Here is a 14,930-nt window from a genome sequence, read left to right on the forward strand (position 1 = left end):
CACAGCTGTGGTTTGCCTACATCCCAGATTCTTCATAAAACAGCTTTCATCTGATAGAGCCAGGGAAACCTAAGACCCAATAGGTCACAGGAAGCTGTGGCATCAGCCATAGCTTTTTTGACCAAGCATCCCAAAAGGCTGAGGTTCTTTGTTTGAAGAGAGTTTTCAGTGGGTACTGGGACAGCAGTATATGCAGTCTGAAATCCTCCCAGTCAGGAGGGAATGGGATGTCTCTCCCTATAACCGCACGCTCCTTCTGCCTCATTGCCTCTCTATAGCTGCTCACTAATGACTGGGCCCACCTGCTCCTGCTTCCTGTCCTACACCTTGAGAAATATTCTTCTGGGTCCTAGGTCTACAGTCACACCCACCCCCACTCCAGTAGGCATATCCTGTTTTATAACGAAACTCGAGCATAGGGGAAAACTTGGGGTCTTCTTCCTATACCCCATTAGAGATGGCCTATCAGGCATTGCCACTAGCTATTTTTGCCCTGAGAATCCTCATAAAGGTGGGTTCTCTGCTACAGAGGGGGCTCTAAGGGGATAGAATTGGAGGGGAACAATATGCACCCCTCCAGCCCTGTCCGTCCCTTTCCTCACCCCATCCAGACCCTGTCCCCTCCTCCCAGACAGATCCCAATTCCAGGAAGTGCCCTCAGTTGGCCTAAGGGAAGGAGAATGTGGCCACAGAAGGGGACAATCTGGTCCTAGCACATTAAACTATGTCTGCAAAGGTGAAAATAATGGAAGATATCTATGTACAGCCACTAAAACAGCCTACCTCAATAATTAGGGTTGCCCCAGGACAATAAAGTTGAAAAAGCCTTTGATGAATTAAAAATATAAATAGAGAAAAGGTTACAACAAAGCTTGGCACATAGGCTTGATGGCAGATTCTGCAGTTCATGATATCTTCAAACAACTCTCAAAGGTCGTCAGAATATATTCAATAGCAATATCTTGCAAACTCAGGTTAAAGTTCAGGTAGTTCGTTAACAAATAAATGAAGGCAGGAAAGTTCCCACTATTCAAACATGTGTTGGTGCTTGGTTACACATATATGACATAGTTCAGATTTGGGCATTCATGAGTTTCTCATTAGTCTGTATTAACTCTTTGGAGCATAATCAAGATTTTCAACCAGGATTACAAGAACCTACAGTATTTTGTGACCAAGAGTACTGGAAAATTTTAAAATATAGTTCAACCAGATGTCTGAGTCAGGAAATCTGTTATGTTAGAACTAGAGCACAGATATTATTTATACTCATAGTGTTGGACTCAGTATGATAACAAATAGGACAAAAGGCTTCACAGGATGAAGGGTGCTTGTGAAATGGTGACACTAATATGTATTTTTCCTCTTATCAGTCTGTACTTAGCCTTCACATGCATCTTCAAAATGGAATACCACAACATTCATGTTCTTAAAATTGAAATCAATAAATTGCTGGGAAAGTTGATTCTCTCTGGAATATACCCATTTATTAGTACACATCCTTTATTAGAGTTCATGTAACAGAACCCAGAGAACAATTCATGCAAGTGGCAAAATTCTATGTGGCTTGAATGCTAGAAGATGCACAAGCAATAATGACCAGAATAAAATTGTGGAGGCCAATACGTTTTTTTTTAATGCATTAAATAACTTACTCCTTGTTGATGAACTCCTAAACCATGATACATGCTATCTTGTCTGTTTGTTTGTTTGTGTTTCATTTTTGGTTAAAAAAAATCTTGCCTTCAAATCTTTTCAAGAAGATGGGCAATGTGCATGAACAAAGATATCCAATTCTAACCTTTTCTGTCAGTTCCCAGTATATATGGCAATGGTTTACTCATCCATGTCCAGCTGATGTGCTATGGTCTTGTAGTCATAAAATGAAGGGAGCAGCTGGTCTATCCAAATTTAATTTGCTATTTGATTTCTCCTTATGCTGCTACTTTATCATACCGATATTGAACATTTATCTAATGTGGTTAGAAAAACAAGACTATGTTTAGAGCTAGCTTATGAGATAATTTGACACATAATCATCAATCCTGGGATGCAAAATGAACCACTTCAATAAGATTCCATGTCACTAGTTTTCTCTGACCTAATCTGTGATGGACACAGCAAAGACTGTCATCAGAATTATAATATTCTACATAGCTTGGCAGCTCAGTAGTACTAGCAGTAAAGCTGGGTTAGTGATTGTTTTGGAAACTGCATGAAAAGGCACAAAGAATTTCTTAAAAGTGAATTCAAACACTGAAATCTGACAGTCTTCTATTTCTGAGATGCTTCCTAGAGCTCAACAGGGAATGATGACATCTGCGATTTGTTTGATTACTTTTTGTGATCATTTATTCATTGCAAGTTCTGGGCTTGATCATTCTGCACTATTGTCTTAGCAATGTTCGTGAGACCATACAACTTTATCAAATATGGTAGATCTCATTTTAAAATTAAAACTTTTGAAGTCCTTGCATTATTGTTTTGGCAGTCTGTCAGAATAACTCCTGCTGTCATCCTGCTTAGCAGACTTGACTCTAAGTAAGATTATTGTTTGTGGCAACGTGCAGTGTTACAAAATTAGGTCATTAGTTGTAAATTAAGTTCAATCCTTATATTTTGGCAAATATAATTCTCAGGTACATAAGATACGTGCAATTTGGGAATCTTGTTTAAACAACAAATTCACCAGGGATCAGACTGTTAGATGCAAATGGCTGCATATGTTGGATGTTCCAGTCTTAAAGTATTTCTAGGCTGTTCAGTGTAGTTTTGCAAAATTGCCTCCCAAGAGTATCATAGGATATTCAGGTGTGGAATCATGTTCATTCTTAAAAGAGTGTGACAAAGTTCCTCCTCTGCCTTGGTGGGTTCTGCGCTTTCTGGGGGATTTGCTCGCCTCAGAGGTTTTCGGCAGTCCTCAGTTTGGCTCCTTTTGTTAGTGGCACAAACCTGTCGTTCACTCGGCTAACCTCATCACTGGCCAGCATGGGGGAAAGGAGGAGAACAATCCCCCGCAGTCTCTGCTGGCCCACCTAATGGGTCGGGGGACAAGCCAGAGACCTTCCCCTCTGGTGGGACCCACAGTGCAGATCAACTCCTCTTATATCAAATAGGGAGTTGAGGGGATGCAGGGAACCCAGGCCCACCTTCTACTCCAGGTTCCAGCCCAGGGCCCCATGGATTGCAGCTGTCTTTAGTGTCTCCTGTAACAACTGCATGACAGCTACAACTCCCTGGGCTAAAATACAAAGTTTAAATTAGTACCAGTGAACACAATTAAAATGAATCTATTGCTTGGTGAATTGAGTGGTATGACATCTAACTATCAAAGTTATGTGTTGTTATGAGCAAAATAGGGGCAAGTACTATTTTTCCTTTACAACCACTTGTGTGCATTTTTGCAGGTGAAATGGAGGGAACAGCTGAAAATGTGGCCCTTTATTTATATGACTACATGTCATTAGATTTTCTTTATCCATATGCAGAGTAGAGTAGAGTATTATGTGAGCATTCAGAATGCTATGAAGGGTTAGAGGCAAATTCCTCCTAGACATTTAGATTAGAGATGCAATCATCACCTAGACAATCACAAGCAATGATCCCCACCTCGCTGAATGATGTACAGGATGTGTACAGGCCCCTGTGGACTAGAGATATACTGTAGGCCCAATTGGCATACAGCTTGTGCACCGAATTTGTTCTCAGGTACATCCATTGAATTACTTTGAATAAAAATTCATGAAAATTGTTCACCAATAATTCACAAGAGAAAAAAAAGAGCAAGATTCATCATATAAATTCTCCACTCTGAATAGGTCATCCAGTTTTAGCGGTGAGCACCCTGAGCCAGCTGTGAGACTCTCAGCTCTGTTTCCACAGGTGTGCAACAAAATACACAGATCATAAACAGTGTACAGATAAAACAAGGACAGGAGAATAATCAATCAGCTAATGAAGGGCTGCTTTGCTGTGTGATGAGTAATGAGCATGATAAACTGGATTATAAAAGCAGATGAGAATAATCACACGCCCTTTACTTCTAAAAAAATGTGGGCTTTATTGGTTCTTGTAGGTGCCGCAGCTGCTTCAGCTCCACTTCACAGTCACCATTTTGATGGGTAAGAATTCAAATTAAGGTTAAACCGGTACTTTTTTGCTAAACAAAACTCTCTTAGCTGATCTGCCTGTTTTAATCATGCCTTTTTCTCCCACCTCCCCCACTGCCAAGAGAGAAGGTGTTTCGTGTAACACCACACAATGAAGAGCAGGTAGAATTCCTCAACAACTTGGCCAGCAACATGCAGGTAAATAAGATGGAATTGGGTGGGGGAATAGACTGTAATTGAAAGCTCTTTTGTTTTACCAATACTGATCTAAGAAATACTGTATATCGTACCGCTGAATTAGAAGCCTGATCCTGAGTCCATTCAAGTCAATGTGAATTTTCCTGTTGAGGGAGCAGGACTAGGTCACAAGACAGAAGCTAAATAAACACATTTCTAGAAAATCTAGCTGAATAATCCAAGCTGCATGTTAAAGCACATAATGCAACATACTCTAAAAAACAAGAGGAAAAAATGTATGGTACGATACTTTTGAATACGTGTTATGCTAAACACCACATGAAAATTCCAGTTTCCAGTGGTTTTAACTTAATAGTTACAACAGAATTTGTTCACTTAGAAATAACCTAAAAAACTAGGCTCGCATCCAACTTCAACTTTCCTTTAGCCTCTCATGCAGTATATTTTCTTCCTTGGATTTTCTTTAAAGCTTCCTACCATGCCCAATCAAGCTGCCTGTTTTTTTACTGACCTTGATGTAGATATATGATGACATGACGATGACGTGAGAAAAAATAATAAAGACAGCAAATGTGTTTTCATTACTTCCCTTCAACTTTGATGTAGTAAAATAGCTGTGGAAAGAAAAAATGCCATTGTCGGTGAGATGAAAACATGACATTTTTAATGATATGCAGAAGTGGAGGCGCTATCACCAGCAATAGGGTGATACCATATGAGAAGGCAAGGCCATTGGTGTGCCACTGCCTCCTCATCCTCATTATATAAATGAACGTGCCGTACTTTCTTTCAAGTGTGCCTTATAAAGGAATTAAATTAGAGGGCTGGTTTTTCTTTTCCTAAAAAATGAAAATCAAAAATCTATGCAAAATTATGGCCAAAATAGTTGACAGTCAGGACTAGTAACCAATTTTGGGATGCTAGCTCACACACAAATACAGCATTCATTGATGGACACACCAGCCACAAACCTCCCTTATACTTAGGGAGGTGATGGCCAGAGAGGGGGCATAGCCAGGAAAGATGGTGGATTGGCTCCTTGCACAGCAACCTTTACTAATAGGACTTTAATGAAGCCACCAGTGAGATTGAAAACTGACTTCTCCAAACAGTAAACCCAAGGGAAGTTTGTGGACATACCACCACCAGTCCTCTCGGGGCTTAACTCCTCCGTCTGGGGAAAGAAAACAGGTACAATTTGCACCGTGTACCAGATTTAGTGAATCAGGCCCCAAATTATTTATACACACAGTGATCCCCATCTCACCAATTTATGTACAGTATGTGTACAGTGCTCCTGTGGACTAGAGATACTCTGTAGGCTCAGTTCTGCAGATACTTTGAACCCAAATTCACATTGATCTGCATAGGTGCGTAAGGAATGCAGAAGCTGGTCTTATCTGTTGTAAAAGGTAGTTATTAAATGTATTAATTATTTGCATGAATTATATTTATTCTGTATACAGTAATAATGGGGAAAACATGCTGGTGCCCATATAACAGCAGACTTGGTTATCAGGAAATGACAATATTGACTACACAAGGACCAAGAAAACTATAGTAATCTTTGCATCAAAAAATACTATTCCAAATGAAATATACTTGAAAATATTTGTTGTTATTGGAATCAGAGTTGCCTGTGCTTTAAAACATTTATGCTAGCCGAAACTTCCCCCCTGAAATCCTTCAAAAAGAGAAAAAAAACTTTGAACTATGCTTGAAATTACAAACTGTGAGGAAACTGCATAGTAAGCAACATTCACTTAAGGAATGGGTTGACACAAGTGCAAGTAAAATAAAAATAAATAAATAAATAAATAAATAAATAAATAGAGCAGCAACAGAAACAACAAAAGATGTGATTTTTTTTTTATTACTGTTAGGAAGAGAAAGTTATAAATCTTAAATAGTGAACACACATTTATCATTGTATATTTAGATGACAGCACTCCATTTACATTATTGTAATCCCCAAGGTAATAATATTTTGTTCATTGCTTAGATTCTAAGGAAAAAGATGCTTTAGAAATGTCTTTATTCACATCAGTAGCCTTTACTCATGCAAGTAGGCTTATTTAGTCCCAGGCAAAATGTATACACCTTAAGGTGTATAAATAAATAAATACAAATAAATAAATACAAATATAGCCCCTACGGCAGTGGTGCTCAAACTTTTTCACCACAAAGAACGAGGAGTCCTTGTGGCACCTTAGAGACTAACAAATTTATTTGGGCATAAGCTTTCATGTACATTGGCCAAACCAGTCAGTCTCTATGCAAAAGAATAAATGGACACAAATCTGATATCAGGAATCATAACATTCAAAACCCAGTAGGAGAACACTTCAATCTCTCTGGTCACTCAATAACAGATCTAAAAGTGGCAATTCTTCAACAAAAAAACTTCAAAAACAGACTCCAACGTGAAACTGCAGAACTGGAATAAATTTGCAAATTAGGCCTGAATAAAGACTGGGAGTGGTTGGGTCATTACAAAACCTAAATCTAATTTCCCCAATACTAATTTCCCCCTACTGTGGCTCACACCTTCTTGTCAACTGTCTGAAATGAGCCACTCTCATTACCACTTCAAAAGTTATTTTTCCTCCCTTGGTATCTTGCTGTTAATTGATTTGTCTTGTTAGACTGACCTCACACTTGGTAAGGCAACTCCCATTCTTTCATATATTTATACCTGCTCCTGTATTTTCCACTCCATGCATCTGATGAAGTAGGTTCTAGCCCATGAAAGCTTATGCCCAAATAAATTTGTTAGTCTCTAAGGTGCCACAAGGACTCCTCGTTGTTTTTGCTGATACAGACTAACACAGCTAGCCCTCTGAAACTTTTTCAGTCCCCTCCTCCCCCAGTAGTGAAACCTGTTCCTGCCCCCCCCTCCATTTCTGCACAGTCAAGGCTTCCTCAGCAGAGGAACTTGGGATAAAGGCAGAGCTGGGGGCAGAACTGGGGATGGGGGAGGAGCTGGGGCTACGCACAGACAGAGCCGGGCTGGGGGTTGAACAGGGGGCAGAGTGGAGCTGGGGGCAGAGAGGGAATGAGGGCAGAGGACAGTTGGGAGTGGACCAGGGGGCGAAGCGGAGCTGCGGCTGGGGCCAGAGCTGGTCTGGGGCCAGAGAGGGAGTGAAAGCAGAGCTGGGCCTGGAGGCAGAGCAGGACTGGGGGCTGAACAGGGTTGTGGGAGGAGCGAGGCTGGTAGCAAAGCTGGGCTCGGAGCAGAGTGGGGCTGGAAGCATGGCACTCCGTCCCCGCCCCCTGTGGGTGCTGGTTCCAGCTCCACCACATGCCCCCCGAACGTTCCTCCATGACCCCCTAGGGGGGCACAGCCCACAGTTTGGGGACCACTGGCCTATGGACCTAAGCCTAAAAGCAGCTATCCAAAGTCAGACCACTGAGCCCATGCAGAGCCCCACTGACATTCAGGGCCGGCTCCAGGCACCAGCATAGCAAGCAGGTGCCTGGGGCGGCCAATGAAGAGGGGGGCAGCACATCCGGCAGTTCAGTCCCGCCGAATTGCTGCCATAGAATGAAGCAGCGCTAGAGTTGCTGCTGAATTGCTGCCGATCGTGGCTTTTTTTTTTTTTTTCCTCCTTGCTTGGGGCGGCAAAAACGCTAGAGCCAGCCCTGCTGACATTAATAGGGTTCTATCCACATTGAGTTTATTGCAGGATCAGGGCCTAAGTGCCCAATCCTACAGGCCTCATATAGACAAAATTCTCACTGAAATCAAGAGTTTTGGCTGCAAGAGGATCACAGTTGGCATTAGTGAGACCATTACTGTAATACTGTGGATCGTTCCAGTGTTCACTCTTCAAAAAGAATGATGAAAAATTGTAAAGGGGTTGGAAAAGAGCTAAAAGAATGATCCAAGGTCTATAAAACTTGCCTTTATAGTGAGAGACATAAGCCCAATCTATTTAGTTTATCTAAGATAAGGTTAAGGAGTAACTTGATCATGGGAAAGAGATTTCAGTTAGTAGAGTGCTCTTTAAACTTGTAGAGGAAGGCTTAATAAGCTATAATGCTCAGAAGTTGAAAATAGATACATTCAGAGTATTAAAAAGGCAGAAAGTTTTAACAGTTAACATAGAATCATAGAATTGTAGGACTAGAAGGGACCTCGGGATGTCTTCTAGTCCAGACCTCTGTACTCAAGGCAAGACTAAGTATTATCTAGACCATCCCTGACAGGTGTTTGTCTAACCTGCTCTTTAAAATCTCCAATGACAGAGATTCAACAAGCTCCCTAGGCAATTTATTCTAGTGCTTAACTACCCCGACAGTAAGTTTTCCTAATGTCCAACCTAAACCATCCTTGCTGCAATTTAAGCGCATTGCTTCTTATCCTATCCTCAGAGGTTAAGGAGAACAAATTTTCTCCCTTCTCCTCCTTGTAACAACCTTTTATGTACTTGAAAACTGTTATCATGTCCACCGCTCAGTCTTCTCTTTGCCAGACAAAACAAACACAGTTTTTTTAATCTTCCCTCATAGGTCATGTTTTCTAGACCTTTGATCATTTTTGTTGCTCTTCTCTGGACTTTCTCCAATTTGTCCACATCTTTCCTGAAATGTGGCAACCAGAACTGAACACAAGACTCCAGTTGAGGCTTAATCAGCGCAGAGTAGAGTAGAAGAATTACTTCTTGTGTCTTGCTTACAACACTTCTGCTAATACATCCCAGAATGAAGTTTGCTTTTTTTGCAATAGTGTTACACTGTTGACACATATTTAGCTTGTGATCCACTATGACCACCAGGTCCCTTTCCACAGTACTCCTTCCTGGGCAGTCATTTTCCATTTTAATAATTATTAATTCATTATTGATTATAATTAATCATTGGAACAACTTACTTAGAGACATGGTGGATTTTCTACACTTGACGTCTTGAAATCAAGACTGGATATCTTTCTCAAAGATGTGCTATAGCTCAAACAGGACTTATGGTCTTGCTGGAGAACTTACTGGAAAAGAGTCTGTGGCCTGTGTTAGGCAGGAGGTCTCACTTGATGATCATAATCATCTCTTTTGTTTTTAAAAATATATGAAAGATGATATTTCTAATTTACTCACTCCTCAGACGGACATACACGTTTGTCCAGAAGTTGTCTTTGAACCTGCATGCTCATCTCCTGCCTTAGGCCCCAGTCCATTAAAAACTCTTAAACATATGCTTAAGTACTTTGCTGAACTGAAATCTTGGAAAGCTCACTGCCATCTGAGCAAAACTACATCTCACAATATGTGAACTACATGCCCGAATACAATCATTGTAGTTTATTTTCCAAGTGATTTTGTTTAATTTTGGAAAACTTAGGTAGATCAATGGAATATAGCCCTGGTGCTGTCTTGAGTTAATGAAGTTTACAATATTATCACTATCGAGCCATAGATACCAACCTAACAATCGTAATCACATATGTATATATTTTCATCTGTTCCACTTTTCAGATTGATTTCTGGAATCCAGACACCATCACACAAGTAAAACCAGAAATGAGAGTTGATTTCCGAGTTGAAGCGGACAAGTCCTCTGATGTTGAGAGTCTCCTGGAGCAGAGGGGAGTGGAATATGAGTATGTTTTTTTCTTATTTGATATTTTGAATGTGAGAAGGGTAAATACAGAGAAAATTTACCCAGCCAACCCTCCCATAACAGAAAGCCATTCCCATAACAGCCCTCCCACAACAGAAAGGCCATAATTGTTAGTTAAGATATTTATTAATTAATTATTAATTATTATTGTAGCCCCTAGAGGCTGCAGTTAGGATTAGGGACATGGGCATCGGGTATCAAAAGCTGGGGGAGGCTGAGCCTCCCCAAACACAGTCCTGCATGGCCCCGCTCACAATCTGCCCCCAGACTCCCTCCTGCTTCCCAGCGCTCTGCTATGGGCAGCTCTTCCCCTGTGGCCAGGGCTCTGGGCTTGGACTTATGGGGGTCAGCTTGCAGCCAGAGACTCTGCCTGGCGCTCCGGGGCCCACCCACCTGGCGCTCTGGGGATGGGGGGGCATGCTGCCCGTCTGGCACTTCGGATGGGGGGTCCTGCACCGCCTGCCCTCCCAGTGCTCTGCAGCTGGAGGCGCTTGGGTGGTCTGGGGCTGGAGCCGGGGGGTGGGCTGTCAGCCGCAGCGTGGGTGGAGGCTCTGGGCTCTGGTGGCAGTGGCAGAGCCCCGGGCAGAAGCGGCAGGCCGGCCTCCCCAAGCCAGGGGCTCACCCGCTGCCCACAATAGGTAGACTCTGTAAAACATATAGTAAGAGATTTGAAGAGTTTACAGTATAAAAAGTCAAAATAGACAAAAGGCAGGAAAAGACAGAGGCCCGGCAAATTGAAGTGAATTGCCCAAGGCCACACAGCGGTTCAGTGAGACTGGAAGAGGTTTCCTCACGCAAACAATGTTTTCATTTATTTTTAATTATCATCATAAAACTAGTATCCAGGAGTTAGAAAACCTAGATTTCACAGACCCATCTGTTTACAAAATAATCCCATGGCACTTTCTGAAACAATCTGTCCAATACAACACCTTGAGCAACGTGATTTACTTACAACAAAGAATATTGATTCAACTCATCTATTTATTATTGAATGGCTGCAGAGCTTTGTGTGGCTTGACAGCTTGTCTCTTTCACCAAAAGATGTTGTCCAATAAAAGATATTACCTCACCCACCTTGTCTCTGCATTACACAATGTCTTTGATGGTTAGAAATTCAGCAAATTAGGCATCCTATTCTTATTTAATCCAGGAAAAGATCTCTTGGGTGCAGTGCCTTCAGTTAATGCTTCCTCCTCCTGAAGTCACTTGGAATCTTTCAACTGACTTGAATACAAGTCAGATCAGGCCTTAGGTGGAACAGTTGCAATATTATATAAATTTTCAAGTCCCCTATTGATCTCAAGGAAGTTCCACACTTAAATAATGCTCTAAGGAGAAGAGTAAATAATCAGTCCCTCCAAATAGGTCCTGGATCCAGTTATCGTCATGAAGTTGTAAGGGGATCATACATATAACTTCTTACAAAGTCTTCCAATATATCTGATGCAGTACTATTCAGTCCCAGAAGCTCCTAAGAGATATCACAGCAGCACTCAAGCAGGATGGAAGAATTCTGATAGTCCTCATGCCCACACAGTGAAGGACTTGTGCTGCTAAGTCATTTAGGCGCCTTTGAAAATCCCACTTGTAATTTATATTTTCAAATCACTATGCAAATACTGTGCCAGGATCAGCAATATGTTCTGGCTCCTTTGTGCCACTCTGGGGCAGCTACCAATAAGATTTATGGAGTATAGTTGTAGCCATGTCGGTGCCAGGATATAAGAGACCCAAGGTGGGTGAAGTAATATCTTTTATTGGACCAACTTCTGTTGGTGAGAGACAAGTTTTCTGAAGGTTTCAGAGTAGCAGCCGTGTTAGTCTGTATCCGCAAAAAGAACAGGAGTACTTGTGGCACCTTAGAGACTAACAAATTTATTTGAGCATAAGCTTTCGTGAAGAAGAGCTCTGTGTAAGCTCGAAAGCTTGTTTCCCTTAACAACAAAAGTTGGTCCACTAAAAGATATTACCTCGCCCACCTTTTCTCCCTAATAAGGTTTATGGCTGACTTGTGTCACCATAGTAGTACAAAACAGCTGAAACATATGGATATATGTGGACCATTAATTGTATAGTGGGTAAGTGAGTATTATCTCATTTTACCAATATACAGAAACAAACACCAAGTCAAGTGGCAGAGCTGGATTAGGGTAGACAAGCTTTTGGCTCACAGCCCCATGCTCGGTTCACTAGATCAAACTCCTTCCTACTAGATCATGCAGCTCTCATTAAATTAGTCCGTTTAATCTGCTAAATCTGTGTTTTCAATCTGTTAAGAATCCATCCCTGGAGACATTTACTGGAGCCCCTTAACATATCATAGGACAAATGTATGCAAAATAACTAATGTTAATGGGACATTTACAAAAAAATTACCACTAATATTAAAGCAGAGACCTCAGTAGTTATCAGTGATAGTAACGTTATTTCATTAAAAGACATTAAAAGACCAAACAGTTTCTTTTTCAAGTCTTAAGGAAACCACAGCAAAGCTATTAATGCTGCACTTGCCGCTATAATTGTATTTCTGACATATTCAGGGTAGCCCTATGAAGGAAAGACCCATATATTTTGGCAATAAAAATATAATTATAGTTCTTAAGAAGATTATTTTCAGTGCTCTTACTGCCCCCTTATAGCATAAGAATCCATTGAAAGTAAGATTTTCTCTTTAGCAAGGGAGTTATACTGGTATGTGCTAGAATTTCCTACAATATACATGAATTTACACAAGTTCATGCACCTGTCTTCTGATTGTGAGGCCATCAGGGTCGCAGGGTGTCCCTGACAAACTTTAGCAGAATGTCCTTGTGACAGCCAAAGTAAATACAATTCTTTGATCTGCAGCTGCAGTGCCCTGAAATTATGTCAATGCAACTAGTTCAAGTGTTTGTTATGAAGGCTGGCGTTGCACAGCAAATTGACCTCTCGCTCTTCTATCCAGATCACTTTGATCAAGAACATATTGTTTTTGCAATTTTTGACCCTCTTGCTATTCAGGGTAAGACAAGCGCTGGGAAAACAAAAGTTAGAGTAGCTGGAATAAAAGCAAACTGTCCCAAGGTACTGTCTGATGATAAACCTTATTCATGAGTCTCAGTCCATGGGAAAGGTGAGTGGCAGAGATCCAGTCAGAGGCAGACAGGACTTCATTGCCTGTGTGATGTTTGTTTGTTGGATGACTGCATTCACCTTGCTGCAGCCAGCATACAACAAATATAGTAGAGCTAGGCTTATTGTTCAGTCCATTGGCACTATGAGGCTGCCAAACCACACCTGAACACTGGGAGTTTGGTTTGACAGAGCGAGGGTTACCATTTTACAGATGTTTGCTCGGTGGTACCTTTTCAATGCATTGGGATGTTACATCATCATGTTGTGACATTATGGGGCAAATGTCATTCTGTGTTATCAACTCAAGAAAGGCCCCGTTCTCTAGAAGCCCATGTCCACAAGCAAGAAAATGATGGCCGCATAAGCTCACACTGCGGTGAAGGGGAGTGGGCTGCTCACAGAGGAAGAGCACTTGCTCCATGAGCTTATCCTTAGCGCTTATCCCTGCAGCTGACCCAAAAGAGCTTGCACTGTGGAGGGTTGGGAGAAAAGAGCTGAACTGGTGGACAGCTGCTGGCCAAGAACAGCCCATCCTTGGAGCAGAACATAAGGCAAAATTAGGCTAGATGTGAATTCACCATACACTGTGGTCAGGAATGTAATCCCAACCCAAACACTTCATTTCAGAATCACTGTAGTTCCAAATGGTAGATCAATGACACCTGCCCAATGTTTTCTCCAGCAGGGAAAGTCAAATTTTCTGGACAATTTCACCCCACTGACAAGTCTTCTTTCTATATTTGATATCACTGTGGGTTTATTGCAGAATTCTGATCGACAACCTGAAGACGGTACTTGATGCTCAGTTTGACAGCAATGTTCGTGCTACTGGACACAATTATGAAAAATACAACAACTGGGAAACGGTAAAGTCTATAAATATGCTACACTCTTCATTCATTAATTGCTTTGGAACTGGGGTTAAAGATGCCGTTTAACTTAATGGTTGTATTAAACAGATAGCTGCTTGGACTGCTGACATTGCTGCTCAGAATGCAAACCTTGTCTCCCGCACTCAGATCGGGACTACATTTCAGGGACGGCCCATATACCTCCTGAAGGTGATTGTTTTTAATTTCTTTTTAACAGTCTGGTCGGTTCTCATAAAAATAATAAAATTACAATATTTATTAAGGCATCACTAACTCTGACATGTATTATAAATCCTCTAGGAAATCAAAACAGATTTTGAGAGCTACTTTTATTGTGAATTTTTATCCTTTTGATTTAAGGTAAAGGGTTTATAGAGTGAAACCCATAATAAATATTTTGGAAGTTCAGACCTATAAATTTAACCACATTCCTGTGAGCAATGTAAATGATAATTTACCTTTATGTAATTGTTCACTCCATCTGTTGTTTGTAAACCCACTTACTATAAAGAGATCTATAAATGTCAGTCTATCTGGCAACAGGAAACAAACCCAATTTCTCTATCTTCTTCAGATATCATTTTCTGTCACGTAACTCTTATGAATAAATAAGATACCAAGAAATAAATGGGGGGGGAATGGGGAAGATGGAGAAAGAGACAAAATTACTTACCCAAAACAGCACCAGCATTCACTAGAATGTATATAGCCAACTTGGTCTTTTCAGCTAATAATACTATCATAAGAAATCTACCAACACTGTGTAGGGGTAATGAAATATTCTGTGAAAATATGGTCATGTCTGTATTAATAAAAAATAAAGCAAATAGGATTGTACTGTTTTAACTTGAACAACTTAATTGTCCAGAAGGGCAAAAATATACTCTGTTAGTATTAGGTTTTCAATTTAATCAAGGAATATAGCTCATACTGCTGTCAAGTTTCACCTTTAGAGTCACTAGTCTGGAGACAGAATATTAATAATTTGTACACCAAATAGGTTGTTTTTTCATGACAT

General features: G+C 40.9%; 1 protein-coding gene across 1 annotated transcript in view; it reads left to right on the forward strand.

Annotated features, from left to right (window-relative positions):
• The first annotated feature begins 3,975 nt into the window (after window positions 1-3,975).
• Window positions 3,976-14,930, forward strand: part of LOC128843371 (carboxypeptidase B-like) — a 28,768-nt gene continuing 17,813 nt past the window's right edge. Inside the window, exons 1-5 of the mRNA XM_054040174.1 lie at window positions 3,976-4,121; window positions 4,232-4,307; window positions 9,779-9,903; window positions 13,807-13,906; window positions 14,000-14,101. Of these exons, the coding sequence (XP_053896149.1) occupies window positions 3,985-4,121; window positions 4,232-4,307; window positions 9,779-9,903; window positions 13,807-13,906; window positions 14,000-14,101 (540 nt within the window). The 5' untranslated portion in view covers window positions 3,976-3,984. The remainder of the gene's footprint in view (window positions 4,122-4,231; window positions 4,308-9,778; window positions 9,904-13,806; window positions 13,907-13,999; window positions 14,102-14,930) is intronic.

This window comes from Malaclemys terrapin, chromosome 9, assembly GCF_027887155.1.
Source record: "Malaclemys terrapin pileata isolate rMalTer1 chromosome 9, rMalTer1.hap1, whole genome shotgun sequence".
NCBI classification, from domain to species: domain Eukaryota; kingdom Metazoa; phylum Chordata; order Testudines; family Emydidae; genus Malaclemys; species Malaclemys terrapin.